The 26,912-nt window shown below is 38.6% G+C and overlaps 1 protein-coding gene and 1 pseudogene across 1 annotated transcript; both read left to right on the forward strand.

Annotated features, from left to right (window-relative positions):
• Positions 1-12,772: 12,772 nt before the first annotated feature.
• Positions 12,773-21,302, forward strand: FBXL21 (Putative F-box/LRR-repeat protein 21). Its single transcript, XM_012436917.2, has 6 exons — positions 12,773-12,995; positions 13,885-14,014; positions 15,149-15,515; positions 15,976-16,098; positions 19,032-19,203; positions 19,573-21,302. Exons 3-6 carry the CDS (start codon positions 15,150-15,152, stop codon positions 20,214-20,216), a joined length of 1,305 nt encoding a protein of 434 aa, XP_012292340.2. The 5' UTR covers positions 12,773-12,995; positions 13,885-14,014; position 15,149; the 3' UTR covers positions 20,217-21,302.
• Positions 20,842-26,576, forward strand: LOC135268112 (cTAGE family member 9-like; annotated as a pseudogene).
• Positions 26,577-26,912: the final 336 nt, after the last annotated feature.

The following is a 26,912-nucleotide window of genomic DNA, read 5'->3' on the forward strand; positions in this document are numbered from 1 at the left end:
ATATATTAGAAGAATCACTATCTATGGTGGCAATAGCCTTACAAAATACATTTCTTAAATAATAAGACTTGGAAGTTAGTCCTTGATTCATGGGCTGCAGAATGGATATTGTGTTAGCAGGCCTGAAAACAACACTAATTTCCTTGTACATCTCTGTAAGAGCTCTTGGGTGAGTACTGTCCATGAACATTAACATTTTGAAATACTTTTACTTCTACTGAGAAGTAGATCTCAATGGTAGGCTTAAAATACTCAGTAAACCATGCTGTAAACAGATGGCTTTGTTATATTTCTAGAGCACAGGCAGAGCAGGTGAGCATAATTCTTAAGGGAATTAGGATTTCTAGAATAGTAAACGGGCATTGGTTTTAATTTAAAGTCACCCTCACATTATTCCCTAACAAAAGAGGCCAGCTGTCCTTTGAAGCTTTAATATAAAGCATTGATTTCTCCTCTCTAGCTATGGAAGTCCTAGATGGCATCTCCTTCCAATGGAAGGTTGTTTAATCTACATTGAAAATCTGTTTGAATGTAGCTGCCTTTATCAATGATCTTGGCTAGATCTTCTGGATAACTTGCTGCAGCTTCTCCATCAACACCTTGCATTTTATGTTATGGGGATGGCTTCTTTCCCTAAATCTAATGAACCAAACTCTGCTAATCTCAAACTTTTCTTCTGTAGCTTCCTCACCACTCTCAAGCTTCATAGAATTAAAGAGGTTAGGGCCTTGCTCTGGATTAAGCTTTGTCTTAAGGGCAGGCTATAGCTGATACCATTTTCTATCCAGACTGTGAAAATTTCCCCACTCCAGCAATAAGGCTGTTTTACTTTCTTGTCATTTTTGTGTTCACTGGAGTAGCATTTTTAATTTCCTTCAAGAACATTCCCCTTGCATTCACAACTTGGCTAACACAAGAAGCCTAACTTTCCGTGTATATCAGATTTTGACATGCCTTCATGACTAAGCTTAATCATTTTTAGATTTGAATTTAAAGTGGGAGACATAGAACTCATCCTTTCACTTGAACACTTAGAGGCCATTGTAGGGTTCTTAACTGGCTTCATTTCTATATTGTTTTGTCTCACGGAATAGAAATGTCCAAGGAGGGGGAGAGAGATGAGAAAACAGCCAGTGAGTGGAACAGTCAAAACACAAATTTATCAAGTTTGCCTTCTTATATGGGTGCGGTTTGTGTCATCCTAAACCAATTACAATGGTAACACCAAAGATCCCAAATCATAGATTACCATGACAGATATAACAATCATAATAAAGTTCAAAATACTGCAAGAATTACCAACACGTGACACTGAAACACAAAGTGGGTACATGCTGTTGGAAAAATGGTGCCGATAAACTTGCTTGATCCTGGGTTTGTAAGAAATAAAACATCTGAGAAATGCAGTAAAGAGATGTATGCCTGTATAGCATTACTTTATCCCACCACACTGCCAAAAATAAAGACTCTTTATTAAATCGAAAATGTATTGGTAGAGTTCACCTGTTATTTTTCTTCACAATAAGATATAGAAACAAATTCATTGTAGAGCTCTGAAATGATGTTGAGTCAAATACAATTTGATCCCTGTGTAGTAGAGTTAACCTTACCCAAAGAGAAGTCTGACTGTTGCAATTGGCTCCTAGGAGGTGATCTCTTAGTTCTTGGAGTGTCTTGCCTGATAGGAGGGTCTTCATTTACCTGGGAACCTCGGGCCACATGGGACAGTCTAATAATGTGGTTTATGGTGGAGGTTTTTGGCTGTGTGATATCACCTTGACTGCAAGAGCAGGGAAGGTTGGAAACTAAAGACCAACCATGCACAGGCAGCCAACCATGTCTACATGACCAAACTCCAATGAAAACATGACAGTACTTCATGTGTATTGCCATACATTGTTGCCTGAAGAAATTTAGAGCTGTTCATGATTTCACGGGAAGAGGACACTTGGAAGCTCTACAGGTGGATTTCTTTTGATATCCTTCCTTCTTCATGCCTCTCTTTCCTTGGATTATTTTAATCTGTATCCTTTCACTATAATAAACTACAACCATGAATATAACAGCTTTCCATGAGTTCTGTCAGTCCTTCTGACAAATTATCACATTTGAGGTTGGTCTTGAGAATTCATAAGCTCTGAAGTTGGTATCAGAAGTTAAAGCTGTCTTGAGGTTTCCCAGAACTGTCAGACGCCCCCACTCCACCAACCCACCCCATCCCTCTGCCAAAACTGAGACATCTTTTTATGTGTGTGAAAATATTTTTGGTGTAATTTTTGTTGCACAATTTTACATGTAACAGTCAATACAGGTATTCCCAAACATTCCAGGTTTCTTTTTCCAGGCATAAGGTCGGATTGTATTTCCTCACCTAACTTAAGTTAGGTATTGCCATTTTAGCTAGGTTTAGGCCAATGAAATAAGAACAGAATTGACATATAGTTCGAATTCAAGGTGCAGTGTACGCGTCTCACTGTCTCTTTCCCATGGTCACAGACTATTTTCTAGACAGTGGTTGCTCTAACATCCTTGGTCTCAGAATGAGCACAAAAGGGACCAGAGCTTCTAACTGAATTGTGATAGAAATGCAGCCTGACTGAGAAATAAACCTTTTTTTGCATTAAATCACAGCTGTTTGTTATTTCAGCATAACCTAGCTTATTCTGATGTAAGCAGCCAAAATCTTCGTTTGCTCAAAGCTTAATAATACTCTCTTTAAAAGGACTATACAAAAATATTCTTTTTTGTACTACAAATGGCATAATTGTGTGTTCCTGTATTGAAAGGCATATCATAATTAACTGACCAATCATTTTAGATATGGCTCTTTCTATCAAAATCTAATATATTTATACTAATTAAAATTCTAAAAAAGTTCTTCAGTGATATTTACAGAAATGCACCAAGATACATGATTTTCACAGCATACTTTATAATAGTAAAACCTAAATGTCCAGCAAAGAAGAAGGCTAAAAGAACTGCAATGTTTCTATATAAGGGGATTTCTTATTTGGCCATTACAAAGTAGGAGGAAGAGATTTCTCATAACAACCAAGATAGAGAATAGGGAATGAATTTACCCTCTGCATAAAAGAACAAGAAGCCAAAACCAGAACTAACCAAACAACAAAAACAACAAAAAATACACAAAGTATTTAAAACAATGACTTTTGTAGGAACAGAAAGGGAATGATCTTTTTCCTCCTCATCATAAGGGTCACAGCCAACGTCCCTACCACAACAGGTCAACAAGAGAAAAGCATAACAAAGTTATTTGATCATAGTTTTATGTGACATGGGAATCTTCAGAACAAACACCCAAAGATACAGGGGAGCTATCTGATTTTTGTTTAGGTTTGATGATGCAGGGACAGTGTATAGAAATGTAATTAGATGAACCAAAGGGTATGAGCTAAGGGCAATAGGCTGATTGGGAAAACCTAGCAACGTCTGTCTGATAAGGTTCTTCCTGAGGAAGAAATATTGTAGCATTTCTTCCTCCTGGGTATAGGGTAGGACCCTTCTGGAATGAGGGTCTTAATTTCTTTATAGCCAGCTGTCATCCAAAAAGGCAGAGGAAGATTAGAGCAACATTTTTAGGTTTTATGGCTGGCTTTGGGGAAAGAGGGTTCTGGTTTCTATGATCCATCTTGGGGAAGGGGAATTCTATTTTCTATGGCTTGCCTCAGGGCAGAATGAGGGTTGAGAGACAGAAGGGTAAAAGGAGATCAAAGAGAAACTTTGTTTCTGAGGCTGCGTCTAAGGTCTTCACTTTGGAGTCATTTTCAGAGCCCCAATACTTGTAAGAAACAAGATATCAGGCAACAAAAAACAAATATCTCCAAGAGATAAGAAACAAATGAGATAAGTCCTATGATTACTCCTATTTTATTGCCTTAAAAGAATGTCTAGTCTGTTACAAAGAGAGGGGGAATCCAGGCTGAGTTTAGTGGATTCCCTGAGTTTAGGAACTGACAATATGTTGTTAAAGCAGTACTTATGGGTATATTTATAGCACTGCATGCTTGTGTTAGAATAGAAGAAAGGTCTCAAATCAATGAACCCAACTTCTACCTTGAGAAACTAGAAAATAAATAGCAATTTAAATTCAAAAGAAAGGAAATAAAGATGAGAGCAGAAAGCAATGAAATATAAAACAGAAAAAAAAGAAAATATAAAAAAAGAAAATTAATATCTAAAGTCTGGTTTTTGGAGAAGATCAATAAAATTGATAATTCTTAAGCCAGACTGATCAGATAAAAAAGAGTGTAGACACAAATGACCAACATCAGGAATGAGAGAGTGACAACATTATAGATACTACAGACATTAAAAGGATAATAAGAGAATATTATAAACAATATTTTGTCAATTTAACAATCCAAATGAAATGGATAGACTTATTTAAAGATATGAACTACACTACCAAAGATCCTTTAAGAAGAAATAGGTAACCTAAGTAGCCCTGTATTTATTAAAGTAATTGAATTTCTGGTTAAAAACCTTCCCACAGTAAAAACTCCAGACCCAGATGGCTTTATTGGTGAATTCAACCAAACATTTCAGAATAAATAATACTATTTCTATGTAAACTCTTCCAGAATTGAATGGGAGGAAATACTTCTCAGCTTGTTTTATGAGGCTTGCATTACTTGATATCAAAATTTCACAAAGATATTACTAAAAAAGAAAAGTATAATCTAATATCACCCATGAAGCTAGATGCAGAAATTCTAAACAAAATTTTAGGAAATTTACAGTAGGTAAAAAGGATAATAAGTTATGATCAAATAAGGCTTTTGCCAGGAATGCAAGGTTGGTTTAACATTTGAAGATCAATCAATGTAGTTCATCATTTTAGTAACTAAAAAGGAAAACAATAAGATTATTTCAATTGACACACAGTACTTCACAAAGTCTAAAATCCATTCTTCATCTAAAATTTCTCAGCAAAGTAGGAATAAAAGAGAAGTTCCTCAATCTGATAAAGAGCATCTGTACAATATGCATATCCATGCAATATGTCAATGATTAAAGATGAAGCATTTTCCCTCTTAGATGAAGAGCAAGACAAAGGTGTCTGTTCTCACCCTGATGTAGAAATCAGAGTGGGTAGAATTCACATCTTAAAAATGTGGAGTCTTCAAATGAATGTCATTGATAAAGCTCTTTATTAATGTTAATTATTTAACATTGTACTGGCCATATAGTACAATCGGAAAAGAAAAAGAAATAAAAAGGCATTTTATATTGAAAGAAAGTAAAACTGTCTTTATTCACATACAACATGACCATCTAAGTAGAAAATCTAATGGAATATTCTAAGTTCTAATAAAAATTTCTATTAATAAAACTAATAAGTGATTTTAGCAAGGTTGTTAGGATACGAGACCAATATAAAAAATCAATTACAAGTCTTCATTCTGGCAACAAACAAATAGAAATTAAAATTTAAAAAACAATACTATTTACCATAATATTTAAAAACTATGAAATACCTAAGAATACTTCTGACAAAATGTGTCTCAGACTTGTACTCTGAAAACTGTAAACGTTGTCAAGAGAAATTAAAGAAGACCCAAGTGAATAGAGCACTCTCTCAATCATGTTTATTGAAGATGCAACATTATAAAGATGCAGATTCTCCCCAACTTGATTTCTAGATTCAAGGCAATCTTCAACAAAATCCCAGCAACATTTTTGTAGATATTGACAAGCTTGTTTTAAAATATCATACAGGAATATAAACAATCTAGAATAGACAAAATAATTTAAGAACAAGTTGGAGGGCTAAAACTATGTGATTTCAATACAAGTACTTGTTAGAAAGCTACAGAAATCAAGATAATGTGATATTGGTGTAAAGATGGGAAATATATTAATGAAATAGAATAGAGGGTCTGAAAATATACCTACACATACATGAACAACTGATTTACCACAAAAGTGCAAAGGCAATTAAATGGAGAAAAGCAGTAGTCTTTTCAACAACTGGTGCTAGGTTAATTGGATATACCTGCACATGAAAAAATTAACCTTGACCTCTATCTTGCACTATGCACAACATTAACATTAACACAAACATTTAACACAACATTAACACAAACATTAACTCAAATAGATCATAGACCTAAATGTAAAATCTAAATCTATAAACCATGTAGAAGAAAATAGAGAAGAAAATCTTTGTGACCTTGACTTAGAGAAAAATTTCTTAAATTTAACATCAAACAAATGATCCATAAAAAAACAAATTGATAAGCTAGATTTCATCAAAATTAAAACTTCTGCTCTTCAAAAGGTACCATTAAGAAAATGAGGCTGGGGCAGGGCGCCGTGGCTCACGTGTGTAATGCCAACACTTTGGGAGGCTGGCGGGTGGATCACTTGAGGTCAGGAGGTCAAGACCAGCCTGGCCAACATGGTGAAACCCTGTCTCTTCTAAAAATACAAAAAATTAGCTGGGCATGGTGATGCACTCCTGTAATCCCAGCTATCTGAGAGGCTGAGGCAGGAGAATTGCTTGAACCTGGGAGGAAGAGGTTGCAGGGAGCCAAGATTGCGCCACTGCACTCCAGCCTGGGTGACAGAGTAAGACTCTGTCAAAAAAGAAGAAAAGAAAGAGAAAATGAGGCTGAGCATTGTGGCTTACGCCTATAATCCCAGCACTTTGGGAGGCCAAGTCAGGCGGATCACTTGAGATTAGGAGTTTGAGACCAACCTGGCCAATATGTGAAACCCTGTTTCTACTAAAAAGACAAAAATTAGCTGGGCATGGTGGCGGGCGCCTGTAATGCCAGCTCCTTGGGAGGCTGAGGCAGGAGAATCACTTGAACTGGGAGGTGGATGTTGCAGTGAGCCAAAATCGTGTCACTGTACTCCAGCCTGGGTGACAGAACAAGACTCCAGCTCAAAAGAAAAAGAAAAGAAAAGAAAAAAGAAAATGAGACATGCCACAGACTTGGAAAAAAAAATAATCACAATCATATATCTGGCAGATGTCTTGCATTCGGAATATATTTAAAAATTCTCAAAATAAAATAATGAGAAAACAACTCAATTTAAAATGGGCAAAAAATTGAATAGACACTTCTATGAAGATATTCAGATGATAAATTAGCTTATAAAATTCACTAGGGAATTCATTATTCACTAGGGGAATGCAAATTAAAAATTCAATGTGACACCCGTGGATCCCCATTAGATTAAAAACACTGATCAGGCAGGGTGCCGTGGGGCATGCCTATAATCCCAGCACTTTGGGAGGCTGAGGCTGGGGGATCACGAGGTGAATAGATAGAGACTATCCTAGCCAACATGATAAAACTCTGTCTTTACTAAAAATACAAAAATTAGCTGGGCATGTTGGTGCACCTGTAGTCCCAGCTACTCGGGAGGCTGAGGCAGGAGAATAGGTTGAACCCGGGAGGCAGAAGTTGCAGTAAGCCAAGACCACGCCACTGCACTCCAGCCTGGCGACAGAGAGAGACTCTGTCTCAAAAAAAAAAAAAAAAAAAAAAAAAAAAAATACTGATCATACCAAGCGTGAGTGAGGAGGTGGAGAAACCAGAATTCTAACACACTGCTGGTGGGCATGTAAAATAGTCCAATCTCTTTGGAAAACATGTTGACAGTCCTTTTTAAAAGTTAATCATAGATCTATCACACAATGCAGCTATTCTACTCCTAGGTATTAATATTTACCCCAGAGTAGTGAAAGCATATGTCCATATAAAGATGAAAAGTAATGGCAGCTTTATATTTAACACCCTCAAACAAGAAATAATCCAAATTTCTGTCATGAGGTGAATGCATAAACAGTCTGTGGTATATCTATACAATTGAATACTGCTTGGCAATAAAAAGAAATGAACATCGTATGGGTAACAATATAGATATCTCAAAACAATTATGCTTAGTGCAAAAAGCCAGACCACAAGGAAGGGTACACTCTATATGATTCAATTTATGTTACAATAAGAAATACAATCTAATCTACAGGGTCAGAAAGCAGAAAGGAGAGGAGCCTGAAAGAGGAATTATAGAAGGCAATAGGAAAACTTTTGGGAGATTTGTGTATGTTCATTATCTTGATTACAGTGGTAGTTTCAAGGGTGTCACAACTTATCAAATTACACTCTAAGTATGTGGAGTTTATCTTGTCAATTATAACTCAGTAAAGCTATTTGGGACAAAAATTATGAAAGAATCTGTGTGTTAATATGAACTTCATCATGACAGTAGGCAAAAGGAGAAGTTCCAGAAAGTTTCATATAGTTTGATCTCAGATTTTCAAAAGTGAACAAGAAAAATAAAACCCTTATCTCTCACTACATACTTGTTTGCATATTGGTCTGGTAGTTGACACAGTGAACTTTTGAGTGATCACACCTCGGGGCTGAGTTGTAGCAAGGACAAGGAGAGGTGATGTACACACGTCTCATACTGAGCTGTTATCTATCACTTGATATTTAGAAGATTCCTTTCAATGACAGTCGACCCTTGAACAACATGGGTTTGAACTGTGTGGGTCCACTTACACATGGATTTCCATACTGCAGATACTGTATTACACAGTACATAATACATAGCGCATACAGCATACGTGTTCATCCGCAGTTTATGTATTGACAAGGCTTCAGTCAAAAGACGGTATTAAGTGTCAATTTTGGGGGAAGTCAAAAGTTAAACCCCATGGACTGCGCAGGGTTTGGCACCCCAAGCCCTCTTCCCATTGCTCAAGGGTCACCTGCATTTGTGCATTGATAAAAAGGGGTGCGCTTCACAGGGAGTAAGTCTCAGAAACCACAAGCGTTAGCTCACCCCTGTGTGGAGTCACAGGCAGGTGGCCACGGGAAATTAGCTGAAGACCAGCAGGCAGGAAGCCTTCCACGTGCCACCTAAGAGGGGCTCCCGGAACCGCCGCCCCCGCCGGAAAGGGGCTGGGGGCTCAGATCGCCTTGCAGGACTCCGCCAAGCGGGCGCAGCGCTGCGGCCTGCGGGTGGAAGCGGCCTCTGAGGACAGGCGCGAGGCGGGGCCAGGTGGGGCGGGGCCGTGGGCGGCTGTGGTTTGCTCGGACCCGGCGCCCAGGCGCGCCTGTGCCCGCAGCCCGCGGAGCCGGCCTCGCTCGCGCCCATCCCAGCGCCTACCGGACGGTTGGACTCCGGCGCCTCGGCCCGGCCCGCGAACGCCGGGCACGCGCGGAACCGCGGCTGGTCCTCTGTTTAAAGGTAGCACATCTTTCGAGGGTCGCAGCCGGCGGTGGCGACGTGGGGCGGAATGGGCGCGCTCTTCTGTCTGGGGAGGCCTGCGCTCGCGCCCTGGGCCGTATCGGGGCGGTCTCGGGGTGCTCCGCGCCGCCGGAGCGACCCCTGCCGCGGCCCGGGACCCGGCCGCCCGCGAAGCCGGGGTGAGCGGGGCCTGGCTCGGGCCGCCGGTGACGACGCGCAGCCTCTAGGCGACCGTTTTCTCGCGGGGCTGGGTTCCCGCAGTGCCGGGCGCCCACCCGGCCACCCCATCAGCCGCTCGTGGCTCTTCGGGGGTGAGCTTAGAAAGGGCTGCATTCGCTGTGATCCCGGATACCTGAGGTTGCTTTTCGCATGACTGCTTGCAGTTCAGTTCACAGGCGTTTATAGTTGCCACAAAGAAACATCAAAAAGTAGTCTTCCCGCCAGTTGAAAGCGCTCATCTGTGCGCTTTAAGGTGTACGGTCTTTGTCTTTGGCGAGTTGTGCCTTTTAAGACGCTTCCAAGATAAGAAATTGAAGAAGAAATTATGATTATTTTCTCCCAGAAAAATCTTGCAAAAATGATTTCTGGAAACACCTGTGTTGGTTGTTAGCTCCCTTAGCATGCCCAGTCCAAGGTGGGCTCTCCCTGGCTCGGCAGGCCTCCCCGTGGAGGGCCTGACTTGCTGTCCGCTCCCTTTGGGCTTCCAGAGTCCGGAGAGGCGAGTTTGGGGTGTCGATGTGGAGAGGGAAACAAATGCCCCAGACGCCCCTCATTCAGGGATTTTCACAAACTGCCCAGTTCAGCTTTACCCCTTTTGTCTCCAAAGGTGTTTTCAATCTACATATATTTGGAAAACTTTAGTTTTTACATCATTTTTTAAAAAATAAACATACGTATTATGTTTGGTAGAAAGTAAAACTTTTTAAGTAGATATGTCTTAATACCACAGAGAGACTTGAAATTGTAGAAAATTGCTAAACCAGTGACAAGATGCCAGAACATCGAAAAGATGGCAACCACTGCTTTAGGAAATATTTGACATAAATATTTTTCATCTTTTGTCTCCTTGATACCTGGCTGATACTTTTATTTGATTTGATAGTTTAAAAAGAATTGTAACTTTTAGACTTAGAAGGGAACCTAAAGTCAGTCCTATGAGCTACAAAGAACGTAAATCTTTTTCATAACATCTCCAATAAATTACGTATTGTCCTTTGCTTGGATTACATTTAGCAGAAGGAGGTGTTGCCCCATTCTTTTGTTGGAAAGCTGTGTGTTTTTAAGTGTATTTTGGAGCGGGAGGCTTCAGCCTGCCTGTCCAGGTCATGCTTCCCCTGCCATTACACCAGTGACTAGGATTCCAGGCTAGTCACTTAACAGGAACCATCTGCCTGGGGCAGCAATCTGATGGCCCATCGTGAAACTTTAGGAAGGAGATTAAATAAAGGATATTTAATAATTATTTTTGTTTACTTTTATCTTGCTGCTCCCAACAAATTTGTCCACCCTTTTCAGATAATTTTGAATCTATACTCTGTTGTCTGTGGTATTGACGTATTATTTCTCTTGTTGTGACCATGGAAACTTGAAACTGTTAAAAGTAACTTCTGGGTATTCATTTCACCAATCTGGAAGAATCTGGTGGTGGTGCAGAAGAGAGCTGCTTCCATGGCCGTTAGTGAGTTGGCTGTGGATGTTCAGTCAGTCTTTGTCTCATTTGTCCTTCATTATCTTGCCCTCAAGAATGCTGTGGGCAATCTCTTAGATACTTTTAGAGGATCTGATTCACGTGGCCACCTGATCTACCAAATTAGAAAACACATCAAAAAAGGTATTTGAGTAAAGGTGGTTAGTGGAGCTCCTCAATGCTAGTAAACCTGTTTCATACTCTGGAATTGTGCTGAAGATCTGTGTCCAGCTTGCTCTTTTCTTCCTTTTTGGAAGGATGGCTTATCACTTGATGGGGTCCTGTATTCTGGTTTTATTCCCTACCTGTCCTCACAATTCTAGATAGTGACTCGGAGCCAGCCATCATGTTCCTTCAGCAACCAGGGAAGTAATTCATCTGATTCCGAGGACTTCAGTGAACTGATCTGAGATAGGTACTGGTGCACCATCTTATTGCTTTTATGTAGCAAGTCCCTATTGGTACGTCAGAATTATGTCAGTATTCTCGCATAAAGAAGGACCTATTGGCACAGAAATGAGCCTTAAGTATAACTCAGCAGAAAAGTTTCTGCAGTAAATAAAATTGTGTGTCTTCTAATTTGAGGAATAACTGGTCACTTGTCTTGTCTTTCTCTTATTTTTGGTGTTTCACTGAAAGTGTGCCCTGGAGTTCCTTTCCCTCTGCTTCTGGAATAAAGGAAGGACAGCCAACTGTGACATTATCTGGAGGACAGTGGAACAGCAGGTGGCAGTGAGGAAATCAAATTGTATATCCTCAGCTCAAATACATTCCCCTAGCCTGTCCTTCCCAGTTCTGCTTTAGGAGTGGGATTCAGAGAGAAATGGAAAACTAACAGGTGGTAGACAGTAGAGTTTTAAGGGAAGTGTTTAGTAAATTAATAGATTGCCTTGTTTATCTCCTCTGCGTAGTTGAGTTTGGTTTACAAAAGTAGTAGAATGTATTTATTTATTTTTGCCTTACTGCATTTATTCATGATGCCAAGACTGTGAGTTTTATCCTGCTGTAGACCTATATTACTATTTTCTTCAATTTTCTTAGACTTTGCTGCTAACTTTGACAAGTCACTTTCCTGAAATTTGGTAAACTTCAGAGTATCACTGACTTAATGCCAACTCTATCAATGCATACGAAAAAAAATTTTATTAAGTACTGCATGTTTAGAAGCATCTCTGGTCTCTACTTGTAAAAAAGAAAAAAAATTTTAAATCTGAAGCATATATTCTCTTAACAGCAGACTAGTCCAACTATGTTCATATAGGAATGATAAAATCATAAAAATTATGTGTCTGCCTCTTTACTATAACTGTGATGGTTCTATGCACTGCTAAAAACTGTAACTGGAAGATTTACACAACCTATATCAAATAATTGTAGTCATGAACTCCCTCAATTTTTTGTAGTGTCTCTCTGTAGACATTAATTAAAATGTGGATTCCAGAGTCCATTCACTCTTTGATCCATAGCCTTAGTAGAGCCTCAAGTATAATTCCTGGGAATCGTAATAAGATTTCCACTAATCACGCTAGTTTTTGTTTTGTTTTGAGACAAGGTCTCACTCTGTTGCCCAGACTGGAGTGCAGTGGCGCGATCTCAGCTCACTGTAACTTCTGCCTTCTTGCCTCAGCCTCCTGAGTAGCTGGGATTACAGGCGTGCACCACGGCCACCCAGCTAATCTTTGTATTTTTAATAGAGATGGGATTTCACCATGTTGGCCAGACTGGTCTTGAACTCCTGACCTTAAATGATGCACCCGCCTCAACCTCCCAAAGTGCTGGGATTACAGGCGTGAGCCACCGTGCCTGGTGAGGATAGTTTTTTAATGAACAACAAAAAATAGTTTTAGAATTTTGTTAGTAATTTCCTGACAAAATTCTTCAGTATATAGAGTGATATATAAAGAACCTAAGCATAGAAATGATTGGATGTTTATTTATGTATTCTAATGAATGTGTTTTTGTGGTATTTTACCAATATAGGAAGTGAAATCAGATGGATGTTGGTGAGTACCCCCACGGCAACAGTTGTTTCATTTCATTGGTTCAGAGTGAACTATAATCTGGAAGCCTCCCTTAGGTAAGAAAGGCTTGAAAAAGAAATGATTGACTTTTTAAATGGTCACGTATCTTTAGGCTAGAATGTTTAGATTATTGTTTTCAAGCTAGTAAAGATCAGTTTGTCTAAAATATATTTTATAATGTACATAGCTATAAAATTATTTTAGATGAAGCTTTTGATTTGTGGATGAGTATAATCTTTATGCTCTGAAGATTAATGTACACAACCTAAAAGAAAATTAAAATATTATTTTTAACAAGTTATTGGTATTAATATAATACCCTTAATTACTTATTGTGATTCTACTATCAGTGAATTGGCAATTTAATGATATTATTAAATAATTTTAACAATCCATGCCACATACAGTGAGATGTGGCATGCACAATATATATATGTAGCACAATCCCTCTGTTTAGAACTGCAAGGCAGTTTTGTAACCTGGCATTCGAGTGATGTCTTTGTTTTAGGTTAGCATCGTTGGTTTTCAAGTAAAAGATTCTATTAAGGGTAACTTCTTTGTAAAACCTTAGTGAAAATTTAACTATCCATTTTGTAGATTTCCAAATGAAATTGTTACAAGCAAAATGTCAATGACTGTGGTCCACATTAGAATCTAGAATCCAGCATCTGTTCTTGTACCTTACAGTTTTAAGGAGTCAGCATTAAAGAGTAGTAGATGAGTCCTTTTAAAATAGCATATGCTTTGAATTCTTGGTAGCCAGCAGTTTCACAGAGTCTACGTAGTATTGCTGGACGGGACCTACGTCATGCATGTAACTGGTTTAGTCAGACTAAAATGTGTGTAGTAGCTCTTTCGTTTGATGCTTGAGATGCATCTTTGTAACTATTTTTGCTTTTCATTTCAGTTTTCCAAACCCTAACGATGACTTTTCATTTTGTTCAGTGACTTTATAGTCATTCCTGCTTCTGGGATCCAGCTGTATGTTGTGGTTAAGAAATGTGTCACATCAGACAGAATGTATCACAAGACAGAGATATTTACATATTACATACATATTTCATTAGATTTCAAGGTATGTTTCAATTATGACATGTGTACATTCCTAACATTGCAGGGGTGAAAGGAGGGTTATATAGTTTATGTCTATAAAGTTCAGAACCATTCTTACCATTAATTTGCCTTTCAACTAATTGCACACATAAAATACTTTGTATTCTTATATGAAATATATGTACCAGTTGACTGTATTTACTTGGACATATCTGGACTTCAAATTTGCTGGAACTTAATTGTGTCCTATGCTGGCCAATACCTGGAGATTCATCACTTCTGTTTGGAGGGAAAGAATACTCATTCCCTGGTTGTTTTACTGGAGAGGATCAGGCATGCTGCTTGAACTTAGACTTTGTCCCTGCCATATCCAACTTCTCTGAGCTCCTGTGTCCTGGCCGTCATCTGAAAATTGTTGCAGATCATTTGAATTTTTGTTAGTATTATGCTTTGACTTAAGTAATTAAAACAGTTCCGAAAACTTCACTGGACAATTTAATATAGGAGCACAGACTGCAACTAAACTATTTGCTGGTACTTTAATCCTCACAATGACCGTATAGATCCTTTTCTTGTTGCAGGTGAGGAAACTGAGGCTTAGAGTAATTTGTTCTGACAAGATCGTATGGTTAGTAAGTAGCAGAGTAGGGACTTATCTAGACCCATGCTTTTAGTTATGTTTTACTGTCTCCAAGACTGCCCAAGAGTTTTTTAGTACCATTTCAATGTGATACTTCCTCTTTTGAAAGAGATAAGATACAATAATTGACCAGGAAAAAAAAAACTTGGGACTTACAGTGCTTCCTTGGACATTTCCTCCTGGAAGCCTCACAAGCTACCTCTTCCACACACAAACTCAATCACATGCATCCTCTTTTCCTTCCACTGAAACTTGTCCAAACTTTGGTCATAGCGTTTATCACTGTATTTCGCCATTTGACTATAGCTCTTTGAGAACAGGTTTGTAATTCTTTATCTCTATATCCCCAGCACGAGGTAGCACCTATCAATGAATGAAAGTGGAAGATACCAACTAAAATTGTATTAACTAGACATTTTTTCATTTTTTAATGTTATTCTGTACAGTTAGAGTGCCAGTATTTGGTGGAAATGTGAAAAAACTGTCAAGACACTGAACACTTTCTAATATTTACAGAATGAAGAGGAACAGTTTATCTGTTGAGAATAAAATTGTCCAGTCATCAGCAGCAGCGAAACAGCCAAAACTTGGGTTCTACTCTTCTCTCAACCAGAGTCATATGTACACGGTTCTTCTAGATTGGGGGCATTTGCCTCACCACGTAGTATTACGAATTTTTCAGTATCTTCCTTTACTAGATCGGGCCCGTGCATCATCTGTATGTAGGAGATGGAATGAAGTTTTTCATATTCCTGACCTTTGGAGAAAGTTTGAATTTGAACTGAACCAGTCAGCTACTTCGAATTTTAAGTCCACTCATCCTGATCTCATTCAGCAGATCATTAAAAAGCATTCTGCTCATCTTCAATATGTCAGCTTTAAGGTAAGAAAAATAAGCATTAAATGGAAACCGTGACTGATATTTTGTTAACAATGCTTTTGTATATCTAGAGCCTTATTTTGAGGCAGTCAGTGAATTTTGCAAAGCATTTTATCCGAAGTGGTTTCCTGTTTTTCTGCAGTTATTTGCATCGATAGAAGTGTAGAACTTGAGCTGTAATTGAAAAACTTAAAATGCAGTTTCCATCATTTGTATGCTATTATTAAAATTCAGGTAATTGCCAAAGATTTGAAAATATGAAGTGCTTGGAAGGCTAATTTGCCATCATCTTTGTTTTTCATTTTATAGTCTTGAGACATTTTGTACAAAGAAAAAATACTCATATGATAGTTCAGAGGAATGAATAAAATTTTGCAATTGAATTCTACTAAATAATTACATTGCCAGTAACTTTCTGATAAAATTATCTTCAGGAAATTGAGATTAAAAATTGTCTGTCTAGGTTGACAGCAGCACCGAGTCAGCAGAAGCTGCCTGTGATATACTCTCTCAACTGGTAAATTGTTCTAGCCACACCTTGGGCTTGATTTCAACAGCCAAGCCAAGTTTCATGAATGTGTCAGAGGTAAGGATGTTATGCTTTTTTTGTGAGCTATAATAAAATCCCTCAATACTGCCAAACTAGGCAGAAGCCATTTTTTTCCCTAAAGACAGACCATCTCTTATTTGTATTCAAAGTATTATTTAAAGCCATTTTCTATTGACCAGCACTTATTTTTGCAAAAGTAGTTTATGCATGTTTCTACTCTTTAAATATATTTTGTAACTGTAGTCATTGTTCCCACAGTGTCATTAATATAAAATTTGGATATTGTGCTTATTCTAGTTAAATGCTAATTTATGTAGTTACTTTGAACACAGAGCATGTAGAGGCAATAGTGGATGCTTTTCCTGTGATTCTGTGGCCTCTTTGTTGGAGGTGGAACAATATAATATTTAACTAAATGAACTACGCTTGTTAGAATGATGTTTAGATTCATGCAGTAGAAACTCCAAAACAAAAGTGGCTTAAAAACGTGATTAAAGTGTATTTCTCTCACATCGAGGAAATTGATAGGTGAGCAGTCCATAGCTGGTATGAAGGTGTGGGAACCTAGGTTCCTTCCAGCCACTCCACTCTCTCCAAGGTGTTTCTTCAAGATGGCCTTCTGAGCTCCGACCATCACATCCTTGCTCGGGGCGCTGAGATGTTAGAAAAGGGGGAGGAAGGGTGTGCCTTCTCTTTATCAAGGAGACTACCCATAAGTACTACCCAGTGTTTCCATTTACCTCTCAGTCTGGCCACACCAGATTCCAGGGAGTCTGGGGAATTTTTGAGCTGGATGGCAGTATGCCCAGCTAAAAATTGGGACTAGATTATCAAAGAAAGGAAGAATGGTTGCCAGGAAGCAACCAGCAGGCTCTGCTATGGAAACTAACAATTGTATTCTCTTCATTCAGGCTTCAACCTGAATGCCATCTCCTCGGAGAGGCCCTTCCTTAACCATTGTGAAAATGGCACCCCCTCCTCCAGTTACTTTACAGTTAACATTATTTTTATCTTCTTTATGTCATTCATCAGTACTTGAAACCACCTTATTTATTTAATGTGTTTATTTCCTTCTCCTCACACCAAACACAAACTCATTGAAGGCAGAGATTCTATTTTATTTACCATTATAAACCCAGAGTCAGAATAGTGCCTGATATAAGATGGACATTAAATTATGGTAGTTGGTAAAGCTGGCTAATGGAAACTTTCCTATGGAAGAGGTTAGAGGAATAGCAGCATCTCTTTTATAAACTGGGTCATGGCTCTGTTCTAGCCAGTATTTCTGCTGGTCTGTTTATCTTCTAAAGGGATGTGCTGAAAAAAAATGGGTCATTTAGGGATTAGAATAATGTAAGTAATCCGATGAAATTTATACTTCTAGATAGTTATTTCCTTGTTTATGAACTACAGAATCAGCTTACCCTGAAATTCTTCTTATATTCTAAAAGCTGTCTCTAATGTTGCATATCAGCTTCCAGGGCCAGCTTCTAGGCTAGCTGATGCAGTCATCAGAGCTAGACACCAGGAATTAATTAGCAAGCTTCATTTCAAGCTCTGCCTCTGCTTTTTAAAGTAAGCTCTGTGGCTTCTGGCAAGGTCATGGATCTTTCTGAGACTCAATTTTTTCATCTGTAAACTAAGGAAAAATAAAAGCATAACATTTTGCTAAGCATAAATAGTACTAAACTAATATATTGTTATTATAATGAAATATGTACTCTAATTTTTTAAAAATCATCCTTCAGGACTAAAGCAGTCAGTTGACAGTTGATTAAAGGAAAACTAAACCTTGTATTTATATTCCCCTAATAATTTTGGTACCATAAAATTTACTGAAGAGGTCTAGCCTTCTACCATTTGAAAATTTGTGTAAACCAGTTTACAATTAGTATAAATCAATAAGTTTTCTTATAAACTAATGAACATTTATAAACAATTTGGTCATTCTGTTAGGCGTAATAGAACCTCTGGTAGAATCCAAATTGATTGATTTTGAAAAGGGTAGAGTGGTCATTTACAGATTTGGTTTCCAGACTTTCTATCTTTGCCAAAAAATACCGAATCTGAATGTTTCTGAAATTCTACTCATTTTAAGGTCAAACTAGAAGTAAGCTTTAGTCTATCAGTCTTCAAAGCATATACAGACTTGGATTTACTTTGGGTAATTTGCAAGGAAAAGCATGTTGCTGAATATTGTGAAATCTTATAAAATGAATTAAAACTTCATTTATTCATTCAACAAATTTTTATCATCCACCTGCCATGCTATGTGCCAGATACTATTTTAGGTGCTGACATGTGAGAGTGAATAAATCAGATAAAGATTCTGTTTGTTCTAGAGCAGGGGTCAAAAAGTTTCAGATAGCAACTATTTCAGGCTTTGGGGGCCATGTAGTTACGCCGCGACTACTCAACTCTGCCATTGCAGTCTGAAAGCAGATGCAGACAACATACAAATAAAGGGCATGGCTGTGTTCCCATCAGACTGTACTTATGGACACTGAAATTCAAGTTTCATGTAATTTCATGTCATAAAATATTATTCTTTAAAATTTTTTTCCAACCATTTAAAAATACAAAAACCATTCTTAGTGAGCCATAACGAAACAGACCATGGGCTGGATTTGGCAATTGGTCTATAATCTGCCAACCCTGTTCTAGGAAATAAATATATAATAACTATGTCCTTTTAATATTGAAAAACAAATCCTTAACATTGAAACAATTGGAAGACATGTTTTATGAAATCTTTGAAGCTTTTTTTTCACTATTTATTAATTATAAAAAGTATAAAACTGTACCTTGTTATAAAAATATCTTCTGCAAAATGATTCTGTGGAGGCAGCCATATGTTCAGATTCTTACTGTGTTATCGTTAGCATGTATTGATACGGTTTTAATGAATTACTTAAAGCTGTATGTTTTAAAATAATGTTTTCATAATTTTTTTCTTATTGCCATACAAGTCTCATTTTGTGTCAGCACTTAGAGTAGTTTTTATCAACTCAAAAACTTTATCATCAATCAAAATTGAAGACACACCAGTGGATGATCCTTCATTGAAGATTCTTGTAGCCGATAATAGTGACACTCTAAGACTCCTAAAAATGAGTAGCTGTCCTCATGTTTCATCTGATGGTAGGTTACATTTTTTAAAGCTAGAGTGATATGATTTTTTTTTATTACAGTAACTGTAAAGATGCAATTTCTTATTGAAAAGTACATGCTTATGAAGCATAAATTATTAAGGTAAGTTTTTTCAAAAGATTTCTTAATCTGCAAGGTAGATAGATATAGTAACTTTCTCCTGAGATATTTTAAATTTACATATATATATATATGCTTTTCATTATATACATTATATCTCTTGGCAGCCATGTTCTCAGAAATTGTTAGATATCTATTTCACAAAGAATGAGTAACTAATGTCAAATTTAAATGTACAAAATAGTATATTAGGATCATTATGATTCTTTGTTCCTAAGAATTTTCCCCAACTTCCCACAGGAATTCTTTGTGTAGCTGATCATTGTCAAGGCCTTAGAGAACTGGCATTGAATTATTACATCCTAACTGATGAACTTCTCCTTGCACTCTCAAGCGAGACTCATGTTAACCTTGAACATCTTCGAATTGATGTTATGAGTGAAAATCCTGGACAGATTGCATTTCATGCTATTAAAAAACACAGTTGGGATGCACTTATTAAGCATTCCCCTAGAGTTAATGTTGTCATGTACTTCTTTCTATATGAAGAGGAATTTGAGATGTTCTTCAAAGAAGAAACCCCTGTTACTCATCTTTATTTTGGTCGTTCAGTCAGCAAAGCAGTTCTAGGACGGATAGGTCTCAACTGTCCTCGACTGTTTGAGTTAGTGGTGTGTGCTAATGGTCTTCAGCCTCTTGATAAGGAACTTATTTGTATTGGTGAACACTGTACAAACTTAACAGCTTTGGGCCTCAGTGAATGTGAAGTTAGCTGCAGTGCCTTCATCAAGTTTGTAAGACTGTGTGGGAGAAGGCTAACACATCTCTCTATAATGGAGGAAGTTTTGATCCCTGATGAGGATTATAGCCTAGATGAAATTCACACTGAAGTCTCCAAATACCTGGGAAGAGTATGGTTCCCTGATGTGATGCCTCTATGGTAATTGGCTACCAAAGATTCTGAAGTTGTTGTTGGTGTTTTTTAAATCAGTATGATTAGCTGCTTTCTATCTAAGCAAATTTAAATTTTAAGATGTGTTGCTGCAATATTTTAGGTCAAATATTTTATTGTTTGCAAACTGTCTTAATGAATTGCTGCAGAAACATTTGAAAAAAAATAAGAAATTTGAAAAGCAAGAAATTGCTGTAAATAGGGCACAAGCACTGTATGTGGATTAGATGGTTGAGATGCTAAAAGCTACAGACAATTTCTAAGTAGATTTTTCAGCTTTCCTTGAAGGCATATTTTGGCTTGCTAAGTAAACGTGTAATATTGAACTTGGATTCCTTAAGTTATATCATTTACTTTATTACATTGTTTTATTTGATTCTGTTTTATCCTGGTATTAATATATTTTATAAAATACATAGTATTAAAAACTAAATGTAAAAATCAACATTATAGACACAGAAGCTTACTTAATTATAACATTTCTAGCACTATATGAGACCATCTTGTGATCCAATAAATAACTTAAAATTTCCATGGTACTTTAGATTCTACTTTATTATATTGAGAGATAATGGACATTCCATTAAAACTCAAACTCAGGATAGTGAATAAGTCTCATGAAATCTGATGGTTTTAAAAAGGTGAGTTTCCCTGCATAAGCTCTCTCTTCTCTTGTCTGCTGCCATGTGAGACGTGTCTTTCACCTTCTGTCCATGACTGTGAGGCCTCCCCAGCAATGTAGAACTGTGAGTCCTCCCCAGCAATGTAGAACTGTGAGTCCATTAAACCTCTTTCTTTTGCAAATTTCCCAGTCTCAGGTACGTCTTTATCAGCAGCATGAAAATGGACTAATACAACTTGTTATCATTTGGCTTTTTCTTGATAATAACCATTCTAAGAAGTGATATCTCATTGTGATTTTGATCTGCATTTACCTGATTAGTGATATTGAGCACCCTTTCAGATACCCATTGGCTGTTTGTATGTCTTCTCTGGAAAAATGTCTATTTTTATAGACAGCAGGCACTACATTTACCGTCAGAAATCTTCATTTTGTATCTTTCTTTAAAATTTTTATTTTTTATTAAAATTGCATGTATTTAAGGTGTGTGACATGATGTTTTGATATACATATACACAGTAAACCAAATATTACAGTTAAGCTACTTAATGTATTCCTGTCCTCACACAATTACCTTTTTTTGTGGTAAGAACACTTGTCATCTACTCTCTTAGCAAATGTCAAGAAAGGTTATTAAGATTTATGCCTATGGTTTTTCATAGGAGTTTTAGAGGTTTATCTCTTGTGTTTAGGACTTTTATCCATTTTGTGTTAATTTTTGTATATAGTGTAAAGTAGGGGTCCAAATTCATGTATAAACATAGATATCCAGTTTCCCTAGCACAACTTGTTTAAAAAGATTTGTTAAAAAAGGATGCCAAGATAATTTAATGAGAAAAAGAGTCTTATCCAGCAGAGAGAAGTGAGTACTAAAAAAGAGGTTAAAAAATAACCCCTTAAAATGTGAAAATTCAATTTCCACAACACATGAATTCTTAAAAAAGGCAACTTAAAAATCCCCACCAAGCAGAAGATGAATGAAAATGAAAATGAAAGAAGAATCTGAACAATATTTACTTGGGGTTTATCAAAGAGCCAAAGGGGAAAAAAAATTTGAAAAGAACAAGAAATAGGGACATCCAAGAAGCCAAAATTACATATGTAAGAGAAAAAAAATATTAAAATTAAAACAAATGTCTTGGAAATGACAAATATGGTCAATATAATTAAAATTAAAAAGAAATCTCAATTGATAAAATAAAAATTATATTAGACTAATGAAAGTGAGGATGCATAAATATGCTAATTCATTAATAAGAAATTAATCAGAGACAGTAAGATATAAAAACAGGAGAACACTTGTGAAACTTGGGAGGATAAACTAATAGACTTAACAGGATTTTAGCTAATAAATGTTGACAAATGGCCAAGAAGAGAAAGACGTGGTAGAAAAGTAACACTCAAAGTGCTAATGACACAGAGTTTACTAGAAATGAAGAAAGAAGCGTCTCTAGATGGGAAGTTAGCTGTAAGTGTTGATAATAATAAAATTAAGTCAGCTACCAAAGTAAAACTGCAGAGCATCATGAAAAAGGGAAAACCTTAAGTTGCTGCCAGAAGTAGTACACAGTATTTACAGAGGGAGGACAATGGTATCTAATCAGGCTTCTTATCAGCAAGGAGAGTAAAATCTTCAGACTACTAAGGAAATGTATAATTCTATAACTGACTGAATTATTAAAGATGGAGGGAAATGATTGTTTTAGAAATATAAAGGCAGTGACAGTATATATATTCTCACTAATAAAAAGAACATAAAGTAATGGAACAGTTTCAAACTTAGAATAGTGGCTTCAAATGCCTGAAATTCAAATTAATGAATTTTAAGTTTTACGTTGTAACTCTTGTTTCAGTTTTATCAAACAATATGCTTATTTTGTAGGATGCATTCTGATGTTTTGTTTTAACCAAACATACCATAGAGATTTTTTTAAAAAGCAAACATTGCTTAATGTAAGTTCAAATGATGTTCCTGCATTCAGTGAGCAATTAAGAAACGTGATTAGGCTGAGAGCAGTGGCTCATGCCTATAATCCCAGCACTCTAGGGAGCCAAGGTGGGCGGACCACTTGAAGCCAGGAGTTTGAGACCAGCCTGGCCAAAATGGCAAAATTTGTCTTTACTAAAAATGCACAAATTAGCCAGGCATGTTGGTGCATGCCTGTAATCCCAGCTACTCAGGAGGCTGAGACATGAGAATTGGTTAAACCTGGGAGCCAGAGGTTGCAGTGAGCCAAGATTGCACCACCACACTCCAGCCTGGGTGACAAAGCAAGACCCTGTCCAAAATAAATAAATAAATAAATAAATAAATAAATAAATAAATGTGATCTTTAAAAAGCTACCCTTAAAATGGTAATAAAAACAAAGTATGAACAAAACATTAACATAGAAAATTACAAAATGTTTGTGAAGGACACAAAAGATAATCTTAAAGGGGGAAAATGTTACTTTCATGATGCAAAAAGTCAATTTCCATAGCTATGGAAATTTGTCCCAAATCATCTGTAAATATAATGCAATTCAAAATATCTCAGTGTGGTGGCACACACCTGTAGTCCCAGCTACTTGGAAGGCTGAGGTGGGAGGAGCTCTTGAGTCCAGGGTTTTGAGGCTGTAGTGAGCTATGCACCACTGCACTCTAGCCTCGGTGACAGTGAGATCCTGTTTCTAAAAACAAAAAATAGCCAAAATGATTTTGTAAATGAAACTTCACATGTTGATAGTAGAAGTCACATAGAAGAGCAAAATGTCAATTATGGCCAAGGCAATTTTGAAGAAATGTAAATTTGCAGTCTCCCCTGACAAATTTTTTTATTATTAAAAAGCTAAAGTAATTAACAAAATATGCTATTACCAATAAAAAAACAGTTAAATGGGGGTCAGCCCCGGACCTGCGCCGCCTGAAGTTGTGAAATGTAACAAGGGGGTCGGGGTGGGCAGCGTGAGCCTGTGAGGCCTGTGGGGCCTGTGGGTGTCCGCATCCCCCAGATCCCCCTGCAGCCGGCTCCACGGTGGTCTGCTCCAGTGGCAGTTTGTGGATTCAGGTTCCAGACTGAAGGCTACCTGTTCTCCAGTGCCCTCCACCGCTCCACCCCCGCCTCCCCGCCCCTTGTCCACAGCTCCCCCCGCAGCCGGCTCCGCAGTGGTCTGCTCCGGTTCAAGACTGAAGGCTGCTTATTCCAGGTGCTTATTGTGACGCCAACAGGCTGGGGTTACTGCGGCGACCACCAGAACAGCCTTGGCGCTGTGTAGGAGCCTGGAGCTACTCCTCAGCCCTACCTGGGGCTGCTCATGGAGAAGCTACACAGGATTGTGGCAGCACTGCTGTAAGTATGGTATCCAGTTCTAATGGTTTTCCATGGGAATTAGTGATATGGGCGGGTGTTACTGGATTTTGTGCTAGTCCTCTTTTTTTGTGGAGAAGTTTTAGATCAGTTAGGAGTCGGCTATATGTGGGAAGAGAGAAAAAGCTTGCTGTAGTGCTTTGTGAACAAATTAAAGGAAAATGTAAACTACTTGAGAAATTTAGTTTTGTACAAAAAAGCTATGAAGGCTATGAACGAGTATCTTTAAAGGATGGCAGCGTTGACAAGGGGGCAGCAGAAGCACAAAGTTTGGAGGCAGCCTGTGAAAAGCTGAGCAGGTCCGTTTCTGAAATGGAGGATGAAATACTGCATCTAAAAAAAGAGTTAAAAGGAGAAATATGAACATTCCAGACAATATCACTTGATGGCAGATATTTCAGAAATGAGACAGTCTCTACAAGATCTGTCAAAATCCCTCAAATCACAAATAGTTGAAGCCAAAATGCCCTTCAAGATGTTTCAAATGAATGCAGAACAACTGAAGATGGCAATAAAAGATGCTTTGGGGCTGGGCACGGTGGCTCACGCCTGTAATCCCAGCACTTTGGGAGGCCGAGGCGGGTGGATCACGAGGTCAAGAGATCGAGATCATCCTGGTCAACATGGTGAAACCCCGTCTCTACTAAAAATACAAAAAATTAGCTGGGCATGGTGGCGCGTGCCTGTAATCCCAGCTACTCAGGAGACTGAGGCAGGAGAATTGCCTGAACCCAGGAGGCAGAGGTTGCGGTGAGCCGAGATCGCGCCATTGCTCTCCAGCCTGGGTAACAAGAGCAAAACTCCGTCTCAAAAAAAAAAAAAGAAGATGCTTTGGAAGCTGGTGGTCTTTGTGTTCTCCTCCCAAGTAGTTGTGTCTGATCTCAAGTCCCCATCAGGGTTGACTCCACCTTCAAGTGAGCCTGCCACTGAACATCCAGCATCACAGCAGGAAACCTGGCGATCTTTGTGTCCTCCTCCCAAGTAGTTGTGACTGATCTCAAGTCCCCATAAGGGTTGACTCTGCCTTCAAGTGAGCCTTCCACTGAACATCTGGCACCACAGCGGGAAAGCTGGTGGTCTTTGTGTTCTCCCCCAAGTACATTGACAGATCTCGAATACCCATCAGGGTTTACTTTGCCTTCCAGTGAGCCTGCCACTGAATATCCGACACCACAGCAAGAAAGCTGGCAGTCTTTGTGTTCTCTTCTTAAGTAGTGTGACTGATGTTGAGTCCCCGTCAGGGTTGACTTTGCCTTCAAGTGAGCCTACCACTGAATCTCTGGCACCACTGGAAGAAAACTGGCAGTCCTTGTGTTCTCCTCTTAAGTAGTGTGACTGATCTCGAGTCCCCTTAAGGGTAGACTTTGCCATCAAGTGAGCCTGCCATTGAACATCCGGCACTAGAGCAATAAAGTTGGAGGTCTTTCTGTTCTCCTGCCAAGTAGTTGTGACTGATCTCGAGTCCCAATCAGAGATGACTCCAACTTCAAGTGAGCCTGCCACTGAACATCTGTTAGCATAGCAAGAAAGCTGGCAATCTTTGGGTTCACTTCCCAAGTAGTTTTGACTAATCTCTAGTCCCTGTCAGGGTTGACTCCACCTTCAAGTGAGCCTGCCACTGAACATGCAGCACCACATGAAGAAAGCTGGTGATCTTTGTATTCTCCTCCCAAGTAGTTGTAACTGATCTTGAGTACCTCTCAGGGTTCATTTCACCTTCAAGTGAGCCTGCTCCTGAACCTCTGGCACCACAGCAAGAATGCTGACAGTCTTTTTGTTCTCCTCCCAAGTACTTTACACAGATCTGTAGTTCCTGTCATGGTTCACTTTGCTTTCAAGTGAGCCTGTCACTGAATTAACATCCGACAGCATAACAAGAAAGCTGGCAGTCTCTATATTCTCCTCCCAAATATTTGTGACTGATCTCAAGTCCCCATCAGGGTTGACTCCAACTTCAAGTGAACTAGCCACTGAACATCCGGCACCACAACAAGAAAGGTGGTGATCTTTGTGTTTTCCTCGTAAGTACTTGTGACTGATCTCGAGACACCGTCATGGTTGATTCTACCTTCACGTGAGCCTGCCACTGAGCATCCGGCAGCACAGCAATATAGCTGGCGGTCTTGGTGTTCTCCTCCCAAGTACTTGTGACTGATCTCGAGCCCCTGTCATGGTTAATTCTGCCTTCAAGTGAGCCTGCCACTGAACATCTGGCATCATGACAAGAAAGCAGGTGGTTTTTGCATTCTCCTCCCAAGTAGTTGTGACTGATCTTGTGTCCTCATCAGGGTTGACTCTGCCTTCAAGTGAGCCTATCACTGAACATCCGGCACCACTGCAAGAAAACTGGCGGTCTACGTGTTCTCTTCCCAAGTACTTGTGACTGATCTCAAGTCCCAATTAGGGTTGACTGTGCCTTTAAGTGAGCATGCCACTGAACATCCAGTATCACAGCAAGAAAGCTGGCAGTAAGATCAGTCTGACTGGAGATCGGCCACAAGTACATGGGAGGAGAACACAAAGACCACCAGTTTTCTGGCAGTGGAGCCAGATGTCCAGTGGCAGGCTCACTTGAAGGCAGGGTCAACCCTGATAGGGACTCGAGATCAGTCCCAACTGCTTTGTGTTCTCCTACCAAGTAGTTGGGACTAACCTCGACTCCCCATCAGGATTGACTCCGTCTTCAAGTGAGCCTGCCATTGAACATCTGGCACCACAG

The sequence above is a fragment of the Aotus nancymaae genome, unplaced genomic scaffold (assembly GCF_030222135.1).
Source record: "Aotus nancymaae isolate 86718 unplaced genomic scaffold, 86718_ANA_hifiasm-v0.15.2.pri h1tg000064l_1, whole genome shotgun sequence".
Classification (NCBI taxonomy): Eukaryota; Metazoa; Chordata; class Mammalia; order Primates; family Aotidae; genus Aotus; species Aotus nancymaae.

Excerpts from the sequence above, each read along its gene's own strand:
- FBXL21 (XM_012436917.2), top strand. The coding sequence starts at position 15,150 with ATGAAGAGGAACAGTTTATCTGTTGAGAATAAAATTGTCCAGTCATCA. Across the intron at positions 15,516-15,975 it reads TTCAATATGTCAGCTTTAAG|GTTGACAGCAGCACCGAGTC; the intron begins GTAAGAAAAATA and ends TTGTCTGTCTAG. Across the intron at positions 19,204-19,572 it reads TCCTCATGTTTCATCTGATG|GAATTCTTTGTGTAGCTGAT; the intron begins GTAGGTTACATT and ends AACTTCCCACAG.